This window comes from Pelophylax lessonae (assembly GCF_965119305.1).
Source record: "Pelophylax lessonae genome assembly, chromosome: 2".
Lineage (NCBI taxonomy): Eukaryota > Metazoa > Chordata > Amphibia > Anura > Ranidae > Pelophylax > Pelophylax lessonae.
Window position 1 is genome coordinate 439,648,585 of NC_138769.1, and position 19,548 is coordinate 439,668,132.

Sequence of the window (19,548 nt, forward strand, 5' to 3'; positions counted from 1 at the left end):
TCCGTACTAGCTTCCCTCTTCTGGGTCGCACTGAGCATGCTCCGCCTTTCCTGCACAAATCGGAAGTTCCGGTTTCAAAGCGAGACTTGGAGCGCGCTAGTTCCTCCTCCAAGCCCTGCTACATCCGGCGGTATTTTCGAATACTGGCTGAAGAGCAGGGAGGACCGGAGAAGACCCATGCTGAAGAGCAGGCCACAGGCTCTGGAGGGACCACCACTGTGACTGACTGTATCCTGGGGGGAAACCTGTGAGAAGCCTAAAAGGCGTGCAGGTAGAGTGCGGCCCTCACCGTCGTTGCTGAACCTGCCACACATCCAACACAGAGTCTTCAGGTCAGAGACAAAAAAAATAAATTTTTCGCTGTAGGAGAAAACACAATACTGAGAGACAAGGGGAAGGGTGGGGCCTTTTAACAACTGAACTGATTGTGTTTCCTGTAGGGTGGAGCCTCTCATCTCATGTGTTGCCGTCCTGGAAGGTGAGAGGAGAAAATACAAATAAACCAACTTAAGTACAGAATCCTATATCTGTCATCTTGCTTTCCAAAGTCAAAGGCTGATGCCAATTTCCGAAACCATCAATCCACTGTGCTTAAACCAAACCTGGGTTTTACCTTTTGACAAAGATTGATACTTTAAGATCTTTCAACACAAACTCCTCTTTCTATTCGCTGTGTTGCATTCAGCTACTGGGAGCAAATAAATATCCTCAGCTATGTGGTAGCTAGGATGTGTGACTTTGGAATTCCCTCGATCTTTAGCTCTCTTCTTCCTCTCTAAATTACCCTGCTAAAGGCACTGTGTGGAAACACCATTTGCATCTTTGTTAACCCCCTTGGGGTGAATGTTTGCAAGTCTAAACCCTTGCTCTGTTGCATATCACTGTAATATGCTGTATTCTTACTGATAACTTTAAAAAAACTAATGAAACGCGATTCCCTCAATCTGAGGACAACTGGGTAGGTGTTAAATAGTAAAGGCTCCTTTTTTCCTCTAAAATTCAGAGCTGCATGATTAATCATTAAAAAAAAATATTGCCATCTCGGTTCAACCCCTCTCAGGATCCTAATCTAGCATTTCCATGATTCATGTAACAAGTGCAGAGCAGTTCTCTGCTAACAGCTGTCAAAATAAAAACAAAAAACTAACAGTAAACATAGCGCAATTTTTTTGTACAATGTGAAAGAGGTTACACTGAGAATACTGATCTTTATTCTAAGCAAAAAAAAATGTAATCATTTTATCCAAGATTGGGCAAGCTCTACAAAAAAAAAAAACAGGATTTTTGACTTACCGTAAAATCCTTTTCTCTGAAGTTCATTGACAGAAGCAGCACCATATCTTTGACCATTGGGTTATGCTGCCCCCTACAGGAGTAGAAAACTAGGCATGAAATTTTTTTTACCATGCCTATGGGGCAGTCCCTGCAGGCATACACACACACACACTGCTATAGCCTTCAGTTTTGTTACAAGCAGTGTTTAGAAGAAAACCCACATCCCACTCATAACTAGAGGGACGGGTGCTGCGTCTGTAAATGAACTTCAAAGAAGAGGATTTTACGGTAAGTCAAACCCTGTTTTCTCCATCGTTCATTGACAGATGCAGCTCCATATCTTCTTGACCATTGGGACGTCCCAAAGCAGTATTTGCATGAGGGGTGGGGGAAAAAAAAACCCTGCAAAGAACGAACGCAATTCCCCAAAGGCTAAACTTGGTCAACCAGAAAACATGGAGCTAAACCAGGAACAACTGGAGCTCACCTAAAAAACATACACCCTCAAAAGAGAATATTTTCCCTTTTAAATTGCAGCCTGCAAAACCTTGCAGGCAAAAGAAGCATCCGAGGATGCTAACACATCTACTTTGTAGAATTTTGTGAGCGTGTGCACCAATGACTAAGTTGCCGCCTTGCAAACTTGCATCACTGACGCCTGATATCGAAAAGCCCAAGAGGCACTCAGCGCCCTAGTAGAATGCGCCTTCACAGGGAAAGGAGGAACCTGACCCATCAGTGAATAAGCCTGAACCACCTTCTGCCTAACCATCTGGATATGGTCGCAGCCAATCCTTTGAGGCAATTCGGTGAGGACAAAGTCTGATTTCCTGAAAGATTTAGTGGCCGTCTAGTAAACTTTAAATTGCCGCAACCACATCCAAAGAATGCAAAGCAATTTCCTTGGGATGCTTGGGCTTAGGACAGAGTAAAGGCAGCACAAGGTCTTCATTCAGATGAAAATCAGAAACCACCTTAGGAAGAAACAACTGATTAGGTCAAAGTACCACTTCATCTCTGTGGACTACCAGATAAGGTGAATGGCAGGACTACGCTGCCAATTCAGATACTCTGCGGGCAGAAGTAATAGCCACCAAAAAGGCAACCTTCTGAGACCATGTAAGCACCGTCTCCCTAATGTTCTCAAAAGGAGGTTTTTGAAGAACAGATAATACTAAATTAAGATCCCACAGAGGTAGCGGGGATCGCCTCGGAGGCAAACCCCTTGTATAAAAGTGCGAATCAAGGCATGCGTAGCTAAAAGGTGTTCGAAAAATACAGCCAAAGCCGACACTTGGCCTTTGATAGCGCCCAAAGCCAACCGCTGTTCAACCTCTTTGTGAAGAAAGGTCAAAATCCTACCCACCGAAAACAGGAGAGGATGCACCTTCAGCAATTCACACCATGAGATGTACGATTTCCATGTACGATGATAGATCTTCCTGACCTTCAACAGTGTAGGAATCACAGAATCAGAAAGACCTCTATCCTTCAATACCTGGCTCTCAACAGCCACGCCGTTAAAGCCAGCGACTATAAAGCAGGATGGAAGATCAGCCCTTAAGACAGCAGATCTTCCCAAGAGGAAGTCTCCAAGGAGCGTCAGCGACCAACCTTACCAGATGTGCGTATCCAGACGAGCAAGGCTTGTCTTGGGCCAACGGAATCCCTTCCACCTCTTCTGCGCAGAAGCCTCGGCAGGAAGGCCCGGTGAGAGCTGCTCCGTTTCCAAGTCACCTTTCAGCAACTTTGCCCATTCTGTGATGGTCTGTGACACCAGAGTGATCACAAAGACCGGTTTTAGTTTTGAGCCTGCTAACACATGCAAAATGGCAGGACAGAAACTCGATCAGTCTATCCACGGGTTCTGTAAAAACCGGGGACTCTTTCAACCGGGACCACAGTAGACTTGTTTAGTCTGGAAACTGGATGATCCACCTTTGTTGGCACGGTCCACCTAGTGGAGACCGCATCCACGAAGGGGTAGCACCTTTTAAAGTGCTTAGGCACCACTAACGTTTGAAGCGCCCCCACTGTTCATTGACAATGTTGTCAAAAAGTTCCAGACAGGGAAAAACCTTGCCCTGACTTCTGGGATTTGCGGGTGCCAAAAAAAAAACTGCGTCCCTGACGCTGTAGAATCATCCGCCATTTTTAAGGTTTCCCACACAGACAAAATAAGTGCCTCCACCAGCGTGCTTTCCCGTGCGGCAGCTGACGAGGATATATCCTCTTTGCCGTCAGAATGCGAAGACTGCTCGCGGCATTTTTTTAAAACTAAATCCACTTTGACACCATGTTTTCCAAAACTGCTGTAAAAGCAGACAGGGGCTGTGACCCGGAGGGTCCCGCAACCGCACTCTTTAGGTGATATTTGGTCCTGGGACTGCATAATCGCTTAAAAAGGGAGAGGGAAAAAAAAAAAAAAAAAAAAGGAGTGTCACTTTTAGAAAAGTTGCAAAAAACGCAATCCGGTCATGCCTACAGCCCCTAGCTTCTCCCTTGCTATCGTGGACTAAAAAAAAAAAGGAAAAAAAAAAACAAAAAACACTGGATTTTTGACTTACCGTAAAATCCTTTTCTCTTAAGTTCATTGACTGACGCAGTTCTCCGATTCATATCAGTAGGGTAATACTGCCCCCTACAGGAGTAAGATACTAGGCAGAAAAGAGTTCTGGCTACGCCTTTGGGCAGTCCAGGAGGGTACACCCTCTCTCTTCATGCATAGGATGCCAGTTTTGGATCAAAGCAGTGTCAGAAAAGTAACCCCAACCAAACTCAAAATAGAGGGGCAGTACTGCATCTGTCAATGAACTTGAGAGAAAAGGATTTTACGGTAAGTCAAAAATCCAGGTTCTCTCCATCATTCATTCACGGACGCAGTTCTCTGATTCATATCAGTAGGGACGTCCCAAAGCAGTGCCATAAAACGAGGGGTGGGAACAGCAGAAAAGAACAAGTCCCGAAGGCCAAACATAGCCGACCAGGCAACATAGGACTCATCAGCACAAAAGATGAGGCCCACCTGAAAACAACAGCAAACACCCTCAAGGAAGGGCAAAAGCCCTCCAAACAGCAGCCCACAAAAAACCTTGCGACCGAAAAGAGGCATCTGCAGATGCCAGCATATCCACCTTCTAAAAAGTGGTAAAAGTGTGAACAGACTACCAGGTAGCCGACTTGCAACCTGGAGCACAGATGCCCACAAGGCTATGAATAGCCCAGGAAACACTAGGCGCCCAAATAGAATGTGCCAAAACGGGGAACGGTAGGACCTGATCCTTAAAAACCTGCACCACAGTCTGTTCGATCCTTCCGGGAATAGACGGAGCAGACGCAGGCAGTCCCGTTCACGGGCCATCCATAAGTACAGAGAGCAAGCCTGACTCACGAAAAGACTCAGTAGTCGCCAAGTACACCTGGAGTGCCCGCACTCTAAACAGAGTAAGCAATGCATATTCCTTAGGATGTGAGGGCTCAGGACACAAGATGGGAATACAATGTCCCTGTGCAAGTGAACACCAGAAACCACCTTCGGAGGGAAGGATGGATCTGGATGAAATACCACTTGGCCCCATGATCAACATATAGGGAGAACGACAGGACAATGTCGCCAGTGCTGACACCTGCATGTTGTGACCGCAACCAAGAAGGTCACCTTCTCTAAGGTAGGCAGGGGATACCCTCAAATACTTGCAAACAGAGGGTCTAAAAGAACCGACTGCACCAAATCAAGGCCCCCAATGGGTGACGGAGGTCGCACTGGAAGCACCAAGTGTCACACCCCTGGAAGAAGTCACGCACCAGGGCACAGGTGGCCAACGGCCTTCGGAAGAAATTTGCCAAAACTGAAACCCGACCCTTGACTACTCAAGGCCAACTTATGATCAACTCCCCATTGAAGGAAGCCAAGATCCGGGCCACCGAGTAAGAGCGAGGGGGAGCCCACGCAATATAAAACGGTCTTGTATGATGAACAAAAAAAAAAAAAAAACCACCCTAGAAGTTGCTTCCCAGGCTTCAAGCAGGGTGGGAATCACTGAAGCAGCCAAACCCCCGTCCTTCAGCACCTGGCATTCAACAGCCAAGTCGGCAAAGTCCGTGACCGCAAAGTCAGACAAGAGATGGGCCCTGGAGACAATAACTCCTCCCCGAGAGGAATTCTCCAAAGAGCGTCTGCGGCCAGCCTGACCAGGCCGGCGTACCAAGCTCGGCAAGGCCCGTCCGGAGCCACGAGAGACAGGAATCCCTTCTGCCTCAATCCTGCAAAAAATTATTGGCAGCAACTTGGGAGGAGGAAAGGCAGACCGCAGCTCAGACTGATCTTGGCCCATCCGTGAGCACGCACGCACACACGACCACGCAGGTGGCATCGGTGCACAGGTGACCATGCTAAACTCTGCATCCTTTAAGTTGAACCTAGTGAATGTTCTTGCCCATGACAGAACTCATGGTGCCCCCATTGTGTCAGAAGGTCCCGGGAGCGGGCCACAAACCGCAGCACTATCCTGTAGATGCAACAGGTCCACGTCTGGAGTGCCCCCAACGAAGGCACAACTGCAGAAACACCTCCAGATGAAGGAACCAATCCCCTGCATTCAAGGCCTGTCTGTCGACTGAGGCAATCCGCCCGCCAAGGTTTCCACAACTGAAAAGGGAACAGCGGAAGAGCTGGAACAAGGCGCACTGCCCAACTAAGAATTGACATACCCAAGGCTGCAAGGACACCCTTGGTGCCCCCTTGGTGAATGACATAAGCCACGGTCGTGGCATAGTCGATTGAACGTGCACCTGCAGGTGCCCGATTTGGTGAATCAGGAAAGCTGGATTGCTCTCAGCCCCAGGACATTGATCGGTAACCTGGATCCTCCATTGCCAAACTCCCGAAGCAGAGAACCTGCCGAGGACTCCTTCCCACCCAGACAGGCTTACAACCGCGGTGATAAGTGTTCAGAAAAAAGGGGAGGGAGGATTCCAGCTCAAGACTCCCTGGTCAGCCAGCTCAGCCGGATCTGAAAGTAGAGAGTTTGGATTCTAGTCCCATTCGAGAAGGATCGCGTTCTGGGGGATCCCCGAGAGAGATTGAGCGAAAGAGACCTTCTCAAAAGACTGCACCATCAGTCCCAGAACTCGCATACAGGTCCGAAGGGACGACCATGTGCGGGACATGAACAGCAGTCTTAAGTTCCAGGAGTCTTTTCCCCAGAGGGAGAAAACACCCTGACGGCGAGTCCAAAGTCAGGCCCAGATAGTCCAGTCTCATAAAAAGGGCCAATGGATGACTTCTGAACGTTCAGAACCCACCTGAACTCCTCCAGAGTTCTCGTGTTGACTTCCAAATCCGTTTGTCATCACCGAGGAGACTCCACACGGAGAAGCAGATCGGCCAGGAACCCCGGACTGATACGCCCTGCTGCCGCAACAGCGCCAAGACCGGAGCCACACCTTTGTGAAGACCCTAGTAGCATAAGCGAGACCCAAGGGCAACGCCACAAACCGATAGAGATCCTTCCCCACGGCGAGAAAAAAAAAAAAAAAAGAACCACCTGTAGGTGTCCCGAACATAACAGGATGTGAAGGTAGGCAGCTTGATGTCTATAGAGGCGAGGAATCCCCCTGATGCAGGGAAGCCACTGCCGTGCAAACCGATACCAACTTGAATTTTTGATTTGCACGGATCCTTAACCACTTCCATACCGAGTCATAGTAATAGGACGTCGGCATGGTGGTTGTACGGATCCGGGCGGGCGTCATATGACGTCCGCCCGCTCTAGCTGCTACTGCGCGCCCCCGGGGGCGCGCAGCGCGGCGATCGGGGGTGAGGCTCGTCCCTCGGACATAGCCCATCCCTGATCAAGGTAAACAGCCAATAGAAATTGGCTGTTTACCACGTGATCGGCTGTGTCAATCACAGCCGATCACATGAGCGGCTCCAGCACGAGCCGCTCGTTCTCTCTGCAATGCGCGCCCCCGGGGGCGCGCAGAGCAGCGATCGGGGACGAGGCTCGTCCCTCGGACAGAGTCGATCCCCGATCTAGGTAAAGAGCCAATGAAATTGGCTCTTTACCACGTGACCGACTGTGTCCAATCACAGCCGGTCACACATGTCAACAGAGAACACGGTAACTAGCTGTCACCGTGTTCTCCTCCTCACACACTGATCCTGTGTGAGGAAGAGAGTGTGGTAACAGCTAGTTACCAATCATAGTGCACCCCAAACACACTGATTGCCCCCCCCCCCAATAAAGAGCACCTGTCACTAGCCCATCAAAGTACCCGAGTACCTGTCACCAGCCCATCGGGTACTCTGATGACAGGTACTCGGGTACTCTGATGACAGGTACTCGGGTACTCTGATGACAGGTACTCGGGTACTCTGATGACAGGTACTCGGGTACTCTGATGACAGGTACTCGGGTACTTTGAGTACCTGTCAACGGAGTACCCGTCATCAGAGTACCCGAGTACCTGTCACCTACCCATCAGAGTACCCGAGTACCTTCCACCTGCTCATCAGAGTACCTGACGCCTGAAGTACCCAAGTACTTGCCGCCTGCTCATCAGTACCCATCACTACTCATCAGTACTCATCAGTACCTATCACGTATCAGTATCACCTATCAGTATCAGTACTACTCATCAGTACCTATCACCTGCCCATCAGAGTACCCGAGTACCTGTCACCTGCCTATCGGAGTACCCGAGTACCTGCCACCTGCTCATCAGTACCAGAGTACCTGTCACCTGCCCAACAAAGTACCCGAGTACCTGTCGCCCTTCATACAGCCACCATGTCCAAGTCCAAAAAGGTTTATATACGTCCTCCGTTTAAACCTAAATACCGGTGTTATGGCAGCAGATAGCTGCCATAACCCTGGTATTTTTTTAAACGGTGGACGGTTGGCTTTCCGATAAGGGTGGTCCCAGCGGCGGATTCGCCGTGGGATCACCCTTCTGGGATGGTGGAAGAGGTGCCCCCCCCGCGTCCGGTCCTTTTCCCCGCTTACCGGACCCGCCCGCAGCGGGGAAAACAATCCGGTCCCGGATCCTCACAGACAGGATGTCGAGTGAGGGCAAGCTTGCCCTCACTTGACTCTATGGTCTTGGAGGACCGGGGCTACGGAAAATGTTGCCTAGCAACCGGTTTAAAGGTCTTTTTTTTTTTCATTTTATATAATAATTTTTTTTTCTATCTTTTAGTGTACTTGTGAGATCTGAGGACTTTTTGACCCCAGATCTCACAAAAAAGAGGTCCTGTCGTGCCTTTTTCTATTACAAGTAATGTTTACATTTCTTGTAATAGAAATAAAAATGATCCTTTTTTTTTTTTGTTAAACGGTGTAAAAATAAAAAATAAATAAAATAAATAGTAAAAAAAAAAATTAAAAGCACCCTGTCCCCGTTAGCTCGCGCGCAGAAGCGACGCATACGGAAACCCCACCCACATATGTAAACGGTGTTCAAACCACACATGTGAGGTATCACCGTGATCGTTAGAGCAAGGGAAATAATTTGAGCCCTAGACCTCCTCTGTAACTCAAGGATGGCAACCTGTAGAAATTTTTAAATTGTCGCCTATGGGGATTTTTAAGTACCAAAGTTTGTCGCCATTCCGTGAGCGTGCGCAATTTTGAAACATGACATGTTGGGTATCTATTTACTCGGCGTAACATTATCTTTCACATTATGGAAAAAAATTGGGCTAACTTTACTGGTTTCTTATTTTTTAATTAAAAAAAGTGAATTTTTTCCAAAAAAATTGCGTTTGGAAGACCGCTGCGCAAATACGGTGTGATAAAAAATATTGCAATAATCTCCATTTTAATCTCTAGGGTCACTGCTAAAAAAAAAATATATAATGTTTGGGGGTTCTAAGCAGTTTTCTAGCAAAACAACTGATTTTAGCTTGTAAATACCAAATGTCAAAAATAGGCCTAGGCAAGTGGCTAGGATGCATGATGATGCTCCTTGGATGTTAGGCCCCTCTATATGGCTAGGCTGTGAAAAAGTCTCACACATGTGGTATTGCCATACTCAGGAGGAGTGGCAGAATGAATTTTGCGGTGTCATTTTTGCTGTGTACATGCTATGTGTTAGAAATAGCTTATAAATTGACAACTTTGTGGGAAAAAAAAAAAAAGTTTATTTTTTTCCCACATTTTCCAAAAACCTGTGGAAAAAAATGACATGTTCAAAGGACCCATAATGCCTCATAGAATATACGTTGGAGTGTTTTCTTTCCAAAATGGGGTAATTTTGTGGACTTTTCCATTGTATTGGTGCTCTAGGGCCTTGAAAAGTGTGATGGGTAGTAAGAAAGTTTTATGTGTATTTATGCTCCTAGAACGCCTGAAGGTGCTTCTTGGACGTGGAGTATCTTTTTGTGGCCAGGCTGTGTAAAAGTCTCACACATGTGGTATCGCCATACTCAGGAGTAGCAGAATGTATTTTTGGGTGTAATTTTTGCTGTGTACATGCTATGTGTTAGAAATAGCTTATAAATTGACAACTTTGTGGGAAAAAAAAGAAAAAAAATTTTCTTCTTCATTTTCCCAAGAATTGTGGGAAAAAATTACAACTTCAAAATACCCACCATGCCTCTTACTAAATACCTTGGACTGTCTACTTTACAAAAAGGGGTCATTTGGGCGGTATTTGTACTGTCCTGACATTTCAGGGCCTCAAGAAAGGAGATAGGCAGTCAGTACTTCTGGTGTGATCAATTTTCAGTAATTGGTACCATAGCTTCTAGACTCAATAACTTTCACACAGACTAAATAATATACACTAATTTGGGTTAATTTTACCAGAGACATGTAGCAGTATACATTTTGGCCCAAATGTATGAAGAAAAATTAATTTTTTGCAAAATTTTATAATTGAAACTAAAAAAAAGTGTTTTTTTTTCAAAATTGTTGCTCTTTTTTTGCATATATCACGAAAAAAAAAACCCCAGTTGTGATCAAATACCACCAAAAGAAAGCTCTATTTGCGTGAAAAAAATGATAAAAAATTTGTTTGGTTACAGTGTAGCATGACTGAGCAATTGTCATTCAAAGTGTGAGAGTGCTGAAAGCTGAAAATTGGTCTGGGCAGGAAGGGTGTCAAACTGCTCTGTATGGAAGTGGTTAAAAAGAACAGTTGGTCCAGTTTGTTAAACCAGAGCCTGAACTGCCCCAGAGCGCCGTAAGTGATCCGGGGACAGCCGTAAATTGAAGGGAAAAAACCTTACTGGAAATAAATGGATCGGGACTCAATCTTGCAACTGGACCGCATAACCTCCTGAACCCAGCAGCCTGGGATCCGGGCCAGCCACAGGTCCTCCATCGGCCAGGACCCCCCCCCCCCCCCAACCTAGATGGGTGAGGAAGCACCTTCAGGCCGCGCAAGCCTCGTCCGTTGGTCTGGAAAAAAAAACGATCTCATGTTCTCCAGACCAGGGTCGTTTGGAACCACACGCGGAAGTCTGCAAGGACTTCACCAAATCAACCGTCCCCAAGGGACCAAGAAACTGTTTGCGAGCCGAAAGGGAAGAACCCCGACTGTGACGAAGGCCCTTACCCTTGTTAGCCTGTGAAAGAAAACACTCTTCTCCCCCCGTGAGACCCTTATATAATGTCATCCAGGGCAGCGCCAACAGGCGATCCCCCTGAACAGGGAGATCCATTAAGACCGTCGTAGAAGTTTGATCCGAAGACCAACACAACGGTCAAGTAGACGCTGGATAACCACCGCCGAAAACAAGGTGCCCCATACAAGGGAGCCTCGACCAGCGCGGCATTGAAAACAAATTGCAGCCCCTGCGCCAGTTGGTCCAACGGCTCCCCCAGGGCAAGAGGGACATGCCCCACACCAAGTCACGGCAGTGCAACTCCGCCCATCAGGCAGAGTCTGCATGGCAAGGGAAAACAAACACTGTTCCCAGTGCAGACGCCAGGGAGTACAGATCGCAGGCCATAGCCTGCGCCATCCTATCCCCCCCCCCCCCCCCCAAGTCCTTACAGGACGGGGATTCCACCACTGGAACAACGGTAGTCCAATTCAGCTAGAGACCGTACATCCACCAAAAGGCGGAACAGTCCTCTGTACCAGAAACTCCTCAAAAAGGCAACGTCTAACGGCCGCTTAAGACACCACAGGGGAACGTCTCAGGACAGTCCCCTCCTACTACATGAGCAGCCAGCAAAAAGAGCAGCTCCAGATGGCATTCCTATGGGGAACTACCAAAACATGGATGCCCATGCATTTCATCGAAAGACTTTTTACATTGATGATGAGCAGAAAACTAACGCAAAAATGGAGGCCCCCACGCGGTCTCCAGGACCCCCTAGGTGGGTCATCAGAGGCATCTGGGGGCCCGCAGGAGGAGGCCCCACCAGGACAAGAACCACCCCCCACAGAACCGCCGCAGAGACTGCAATACATCCTCTCCCCCCAGAGGTAAGAACCTGCTTGTGGGGGGAGGGGGACAACCGAAGGGGGGCCTGGTATCACCTAGAGGCCAGGGAAATCGAGGGATACTAGAGGGTCACACCTCCACCCCGAGACCGCAAGAGAATTGGGAGGACACTTACTCACCATACCACGGCATCAGGTGGGCGCCACTCCGAATAGACTACCTCTCCACCCGGGGTGGGGGTTCCCGAGGGCCAGGGGGGTACGCTGCGACTCAGGGCATCCCAGGTAGGATTCTAGGACAACATCCCCCTAGACAACATCCCCCCTCTAACCCTAACCCTATGTCTAGGGGGATGTTGTCCCGGGGGGATAACGTCCCCAGGTAGTGGTCGTTCCAGCGAGGTGTTTCACCCGTGGGCCTGGCCTAGTGCTGGACTATAACCTGCTCACACTCGCTGGCCAGACTGGGAGACCTTAAGGATCTAGCATATCCAGTCCGAAACCCAGCCGGCTGTTGCTTGTAGTTTTCTCAGGAACACCGACAAAAAAAAAAAAAAAAAAAAAGTCTTTACAAAAAGGTTCCCACAAAAAAACAGTTAAGACCAAAGTCCCAGCAGAAAACAAGGTCCTACTCCTAAACTAGGCAGAAACAAACAAGGCTATAGCAGTGTGTGGGCGTATGCCTGCAGGGATTGCCCCATAGGAGTGGTAAAGCTTTTTATTGCCTAGTGTCCTACTCCTGTAGGGGGCAGCATAACCCAATGGTCAAGAAGATATGGAGATGCGTCTGTCAATGAACGATAAGAGAAAAAAGATTTGCATCCTTACATCTTTCTATGGAGTGCCTGCCAGCACTGTTTGCTCCTTTTCTCCATGCTCTCATACCAACCCCTGTATTTGTGGGGCCACATGTGTGGGTGCGCTTCTGAGCTGGGCTGTGTGTGTCCATAAATACAAAGCGTGGCTCAGTTACATCCAGTTTCCTGCTCACTGGATTTGACTGACAGCAGCTGGAGCCAATGGCTTCCGCTGCTCTTAGTATGTCCTGTAAAGGCAGGGGAAGAGAGACCACCACTGCTGCACATGTGCACAGCACTGGAATAAAAAAAGAGGACTTGGGTAAGTATTTGGAGGGGGGCTGAGGGCATTAGCTGTAATTGTTCTAGGAGAGCAGGGTCACCCAAGACAGGTCCTGGTCTTTAATTTATCTTGCCTAGATAGCAATAGTATGGCAAATAGACATTGCAATTGATGGCAAGGGCTGGATTTGCAAGCAAATAAGGCCTTTCAAAAGGCTTCAAATACCTATCAAAAGATTACTTAAAAGAGAGAACATCCTCATAAAGGAACTGAAAGGTTTATTGAAAACTGAAATGACAGGATCCACTACAGGAAAAGCCCGTTTCTTCTCAAAAGGTTTTTCAAATAGTAAATCCTGGCAAAAAGCTCTCTACCCATTATCTTCGTTTACATAGGGGCGTGTTTTGTATGGAGAGTTGGGTGTTAGTCAAAAACTACTTTACACCACGTCAATATGTTCACAGTAGTGTGCATTTGGCACAAAGATATAGCTTGTAGGTCACAAAATACAGCTTGCAAAAGATTTTCCTTGCACCATGAAGTAGTGAAAACTTTTCACTATCCCATTTGCATGCAACCCAACAGCAGACCATGGTTTCTCCATCCTCCTTCCATCACACTATTCCTCACTGTGGCGATCTCATCCAGGTTTGACTTCATCTCTCTCCCTGAACAAGCCCCTAATAGACATAGGGAAGTCCCCTTAGCTGTAAGTTTATTTTGGTGTCTGAGCAGGGAACAGGTCTGTCAGTGGGGGGTATGAGGCATAGAGGGAAAATGGAAGCGGAAAGTTGAGGCAGAACACACAGTTTGCCATCAAAATTACTTATAAAATTGTAGGATTAACACATACAGTATGTGCATAAATAAAAACACACATAAATGTCAAATAATTTAGGAGACAAACTGCTAAGAAAATAAATACCTTTAAAACTTGAACAACACATGAGCACCATTCTAAGTGTGTGCGTAAGACTCTTCTATCTGGCTTCAGACAGTGGATCACAGCTTCATCTAGTCTTTTGCTTGACCGAAATAACTCTACAAGTCTAATATTGACAAAAACATCATTGGGCCTTGCAAAGAGTTCCGACTGAATCAAATCAAACAACTGATTCCAGCCTGTTTCACCTTGACAGTTTAAGAGTTGCTCCTGAAAAAAGAAAAAAAATATATCACAAATCGAAATTACAGTCTACATGAGAATTGAAAACTACCAAAGGGATACACCACCACAACAGATACAATCTGCAGACCTGTACTGGAAATATCTAACAGTAATAGATAATTGATCTCAGATAAGCAATGCTTTTTTTTAAACATACATTATATATATCAAGCATACTGCAGGGTTTAGAAAACCCATATGTTCTGGTCAATTGATAAAAGTGGTAGACAAAAATATTCAAAGTAGGATCATCATAGTGGTGTCTTCCTCATCTAATATATACAAGGGACATCCATTTTTCAGAAGCATCATAGAAGCTCAGCTTAAAAAACAGGTCCTACTTCCTAGAAGAAGAATGGCCCTACCTATAAAAGAGTAGACATTTTTAAAAAAACAGAACTATACTCACCTGGATCCATTGATGCTTCCGGGTTATAGGTCACAAATCCCAGCCCTTTTCAATGGCCCGGCAGAGGTGACTTCACACCTGGCATTGCCAAATTTTCAGAGAGCTTAAAGCTAAAGTTCCACTTTAATGTTATGTTCTCCACCTTCTTAAGAACTCTAACCTAGTATAGTCTGTGTCAAATCAGTAGCAATAGCAGATTGTTTTACTATTAGAGGTTAAAAAGGTAAAAAAAGTAAGAGAAGAAAAAAAAAAAAAAAAAACATGCGTATGCAAAAGAAATATCTAGATAGGAGTCAGTCTGGCAGCAAAATTAATGTTTTATGGAAGAAGTAGAAAGGATCTGGATTTGTGAGTTTAATTCTCTCCACCCCCCCATATCGGAGGGCCGATCTGCACTTTCCCCAATTTATCAGATTCGGCCACCAAGGTGACCGATCGTGCCGATATTTCGGGAAAGTGCTTGTACCGGAGTGATGCCTGCAGCTAGAGGCATCACCCCGATACCGGCGACCATAGCCGAAGGTCGGCAGTCTTGTAATGACAACCGATGGGGCTGAGAAGCTGCTCCGATGTCATTACAAGGAGCGGGGGGGGCTCCTTGTAATGACGTGGCTCGCTCAGGTCTCCCGTCCCACCGGGAGACCCGGGCAACCAGCCTGCCCAGCCGCCGAAGACCCAATCACAGCCGCATTCGGCTCTGATCGGTTCTCCATGCAAAAACCCAGAAGGGATGTCATGACACTTCCGGAAGTACAGGGTAATGGATTCAAAATAATTACATCATATAAAAACAGCCAAAACTTGGCGTTTTGAATGCTTTTAAGTGAAGAGGAGGGGTTTAGACCCCCAGATCCCTCCACAAGAGTACCTGTAAAAGTAAAAACTTTTTTAAATGTACGAAAATATCGGCCGATACGGATACCCAATGACCAAAATATCGGTAGCGGTATTGGCAATGAAAAAACGATATCAGTAGATCACTAATAGGAAGGTCCTTATTTTTATAACAAGCCACACACCACAATACCGAGGGGAAGGATTTCAGTGTCCTCTGATGGACAAAAAAAAAAATCTGGATTTTTGTCTTCTCGTAAAATCCTTTTCTCTGAGGTTCACTGACGGACACAGCTCTGTCTTCAGACCATTAGGCTTTATGCTGCTCTTTCAGGGCGACTAGGCAGAAACCTTTTTGGTTACGCCCCTGGGGCAGTCCCAGAGGGTATACCATCACTTCCTGCTTCAGGACTTTGTAACAAGCAGTGTCAAAACATTTAACTCAAGCCAACAGGGGGGCAGGTGCTGTGTCAGTCAGTGAACCTCAGAGAAAAGGATTTTACGGCAAGACAAAAATCCAATTCTCTTTCGTTCACTGACAGACACAGCTCCATGTCTTTAGACCATTGGGATGTCCCAAAGCAGTGTCATTACGCAGAATTCCCAACAAGGCTAACCCTAAGCCAACCAGGTAAAAACAGGAGCTCACCACCAGGAAAAAAAGATTACACCCTCAAGAAACGAAAGCCTCTAACCACAGCTTGCAAAACTTTGCGCCCAAATGCCACATCCGTAGATGCAAGTACATCCACCTAAAACTTTGTGAATGTGTGTACAGACGACCACGTAGCCGCCTTGCATACCTGAACCACTGACGCCTGATAACGGAAGGCCCAGGTGGAAGGTTTCTACTAAGTGCCCTCGTAGAAAAAGTGTTTTAACAGGGAAAGGAGGAACCTGATCTTAAATGGAATAGGCCTGCACCACCATCTGCCCGATCCACTTGGAAATGGTGGCAGCAGATGTGGCCTGCCTCTTAAGAGGACCATCCGTAAGAACAATCAGATTTTCGAATTGGTTCAGTCACCGCCAGGTACACCCGAATCGCACCTACCACATCCAAGGAATGCAAGGCAAATTCCTTATGATGTTTCGGCTTAAGACATAGGGACGGTAACACAATATCCTCATTCAAATGAAAACCCAAGAAAAGCTTAGGAAGGAACGCCGGACAGGGTCGCAACACCACTTTGTCCTTATGAATCAACAAGGTGACCGACAGGACAACGCAGCAAACTCTGACATGCGATGTGCGGAAGTAATAGCTACTAAGAAAGCCACCTTCTGCGACAGTGAGCAGAGGAAGTTCTCAAATATTTATAAAAGGAGGCCTTTGAAGCACTGACCTTCCCAAATTGAGATCCACCGCAGGAGCGAACTCCCTACACAAAAGTGTGAACCAAGGACTTCACCGCCAACGGCCTTTGGAAAAATATAGCCAAGGCGGAAATCTGGCCCTTAATGGTGCCCAGAGCCAAACGTTGATCTACACCTAATTGTAGAAACTCCAACAGGCGAGACATAGAAAAGGAGCAGGGAGAAACCCCCCCAGACTCACACCAAGTATTGTACGCCTTCCAAACTATGATAAACCTTCCTGGAAGTAGATTTCCTAGCTTTTAACAATGTAGAAATCACCGACTCCGATAGCCCTCTGTCCTTCAGCACCTAGCTTTCAATAGCCAGGGCATTAGAGCCAGCCACCGTAAAGCAGGATGGAAGATTGGTCTCAGAGACAGATCTTTCCTGAGAGGAAGTTTCCAAGGGACGTCTGCTACCAGCCTTACCAGACCTGTGTACCAAGACCAGTGAGGCCATTCTAGTGACACCAGAATGACTAGAATCCCCTTCTACCTCGATTCTGCGTAGCAGTCTCGAGAGAAGTTGTATTGGAGGAAAGTCGTAAATCAGATGATAGTGACCACAAGGGGGTACCAGGGCGTCTGCCAAAGGATCCTGAGACCTTGACACGAACCTCTGCACCTTCCTGTTGAGACAGGAGGCCAGCAGGTCCACATTGGGGGTCCCCCCACTGAAGACGCAGTTGATAAAACCTCCGGGTGAAGAGATTATTCTCCCGGATCCAACGTCTGCCGATTGAGATAATCCGCTTGCCAATTCTCTACCCCCGGAATAAGCACAGCAGAGAGGGCCAGAACATATCGTTCTGCCCACCTCAAGATACTGCAGGGTTCATACACATTTTCACCAATTCCATGACTTTTCCATGACTTCACGTAAATATTCATGACCTAATGTTTCATGAAATGTCTATGTTTACATGTTAAATAAGAAGAAAATCCATGTGACACCCAGCATATTTTTACTAAAATAAATGACAATCTTTGTAGTGTACAGTACCTCTGCAGTTAGGGTTTCGTTTCTGTATACAGCGTGACTCAAAATGGTCCCTTGTTTTACAGTGGATGAGATGGAAGCACCTCTGCCGCAGCTGGGAGCCGGTGTCTCTTCAGGCGCACGGGTGAAAAAGCCAGCGATCGGATTGGAAGCTGTGTGAAGTTCCCAGAGTAGTGTGCCCAATGTGGTGTACCCAGAGTTGTGTGCACTGTGTCATGTGCCCAGCCTCGAGTGCACCATCATCTGTCCAGCATGGTGTGCGCATCACATGCCCACAGTGGTGAACACTGTATCATGTGTCCAGCGTGGTGAACCCAGACTCATGTGCCCACAGTGGTGTACCCAGAGCTGCATGTACTGTGTCATATGCCCAGACTTGTGTGCCCAAAGGAGTGTACCCAGAGTGATCTGTCCTGTGTGGTGTGACCATTCGTATGCCCAACGCGTTGTCCCCAGAGTCGTGTGTCCACAGTGGTATGCCCAGTGTGATGTACCCAGAGCTGTGTGTACTGTCTGTGTCATGTGTCCAGACTTGTGTGCCCACAAAGGGGTGTACCCAGACTCATGTGCCCAATGTGATGTCCCCAGAGTCATCTGCCCTGTGTGGGGTGATCAGTCGCATGCCCAATGTGATGTACCCAGAGTCGTATGCCCACAGTGGAGTACCTAGAGTTTTGTGTACTGCGTCATGTGCCCACAATGGTGTGACGGGTTGTGCGCCCAGCGTGATGTCCCCAGAGTCATCTGCCCTGTGTGGGGTGATCAGTTGTATGGCCTGTGTTGTGTGCCCAGCAGAAGTATGGAAATGCTTGGTGACTTTCCAGGTCCTGCACTCGGAATGTGGACAAGACAGGTGACAGCTCCCACTTCTCAGAAGAGCCAAAAGGAGGCCACAAGCAGGAAAATTCTGAAAGTTCTGCTCAGACGACAGCCAACTTCCTGCCCACAACATACATGGCTGATGTCGAGCTGCAGCACCTACACCTGTCTAATCTCCGGCCGCATGAACGTGATGACGCGGTAACCAAAATGGTTACCGCCCCCTTCCGCGTCATCACGTTCATGGAGCTGGCCCCCCTCCAGTGACGCTTCCGCTGCCTGTGATTGGTTTGCTGCTGCTGGCCAGTCACATCCAGGCAAACCGCGGCCGGCACTCCCCGCTGCCAGTGATTGGTGCACTGCACGATCATCTCCTCGGCTGCTGCGTGACAGCGCACGGGCATACCGCGGACCCGGAATACAAATAGTATGTGGCACTGGCAAACATTACTGAATAAATTAATAAATTACACTAAAGTCTTTAATCATCCGCTCCCCCCGCCGCTCCCCGCTCCTCCCCAGTTACATTTCCATGACTTTTCCAAAACCTTAGTGGAATCCTAATTTTCCATGACCTTTCCAGGCCTGGAAAGTGTCATCTCCAAATTTCAAAACTTTTCCAGGTTTTCAAGGACCGTACGAACCCCGATACTGGCAACTTCCTGGGCCCCCAGGGCACTCTCTGCCCCTTGATTAAAATGTGCCACAGCAGTAGCATTGTCCGATTGTATCCACACAGGGCGTCCTTGCAGAGGATCCGTCCATTGAGACAAAGTCTGATCGCCAAAATTTCCAGGATGTTGATCAGCAGCCTGGACTCCTCCCGAGTCCAAATAAAGAGAAGAGGTAAGCGCCTCGAGTGTGGTAAAAGCACAATTACAAAGCGATATAGTAACTTACATTATAGTAAGCAGGTAAATACATGGCTCTCCGAGGGCGGCTGCTGGGGGGTTGCATCCTAGTCTCCCGATGTCCAAGCGCAGGCTTGATGACCGGAAATTGGTGGAGACTTTCCTAGGTCCTTCCGGAGGTGCCGTGCAGCGGTGGAGACTTGTGCGGCGGCCAGGAGTCAGCGGAGGCGTCTGACGTCACAGGTTGGTGTGGGCAGTCTGGGCTTCACAAGTGACCTGTGATATCAGACGCCTCCGCTGACTCCTGGCCGCCGCACAAGTCTTCACCGCTGCACGGCACCTCCGGAAGGACCCAG

The 19,548-nt window shown here is 47.6% G+C and overlaps 1 protein-coding gene across 1 annotated transcript in view; it reads right to left on the bottom strand.

Moving 5' to 3' along the window:
* Window positions 1-19,548, bottom strand: part of LOC309546294 (E3 SUMO-protein ligase RanBP2-like) — a 258,408-nt gene that overhangs the window by 213,439 nt on the left and 25,421 nt on the right. The window contains exon 5 of the mRNA XM_082245888.1: window positions 13,679-13,906. Coding sequence (XP_082102014.1) covers window positions 13,679-13,906 — 228 coding nt within the window. The remainder of the gene's footprint in view (window positions 1-13,678; window positions 13,907-19,548) is intronic.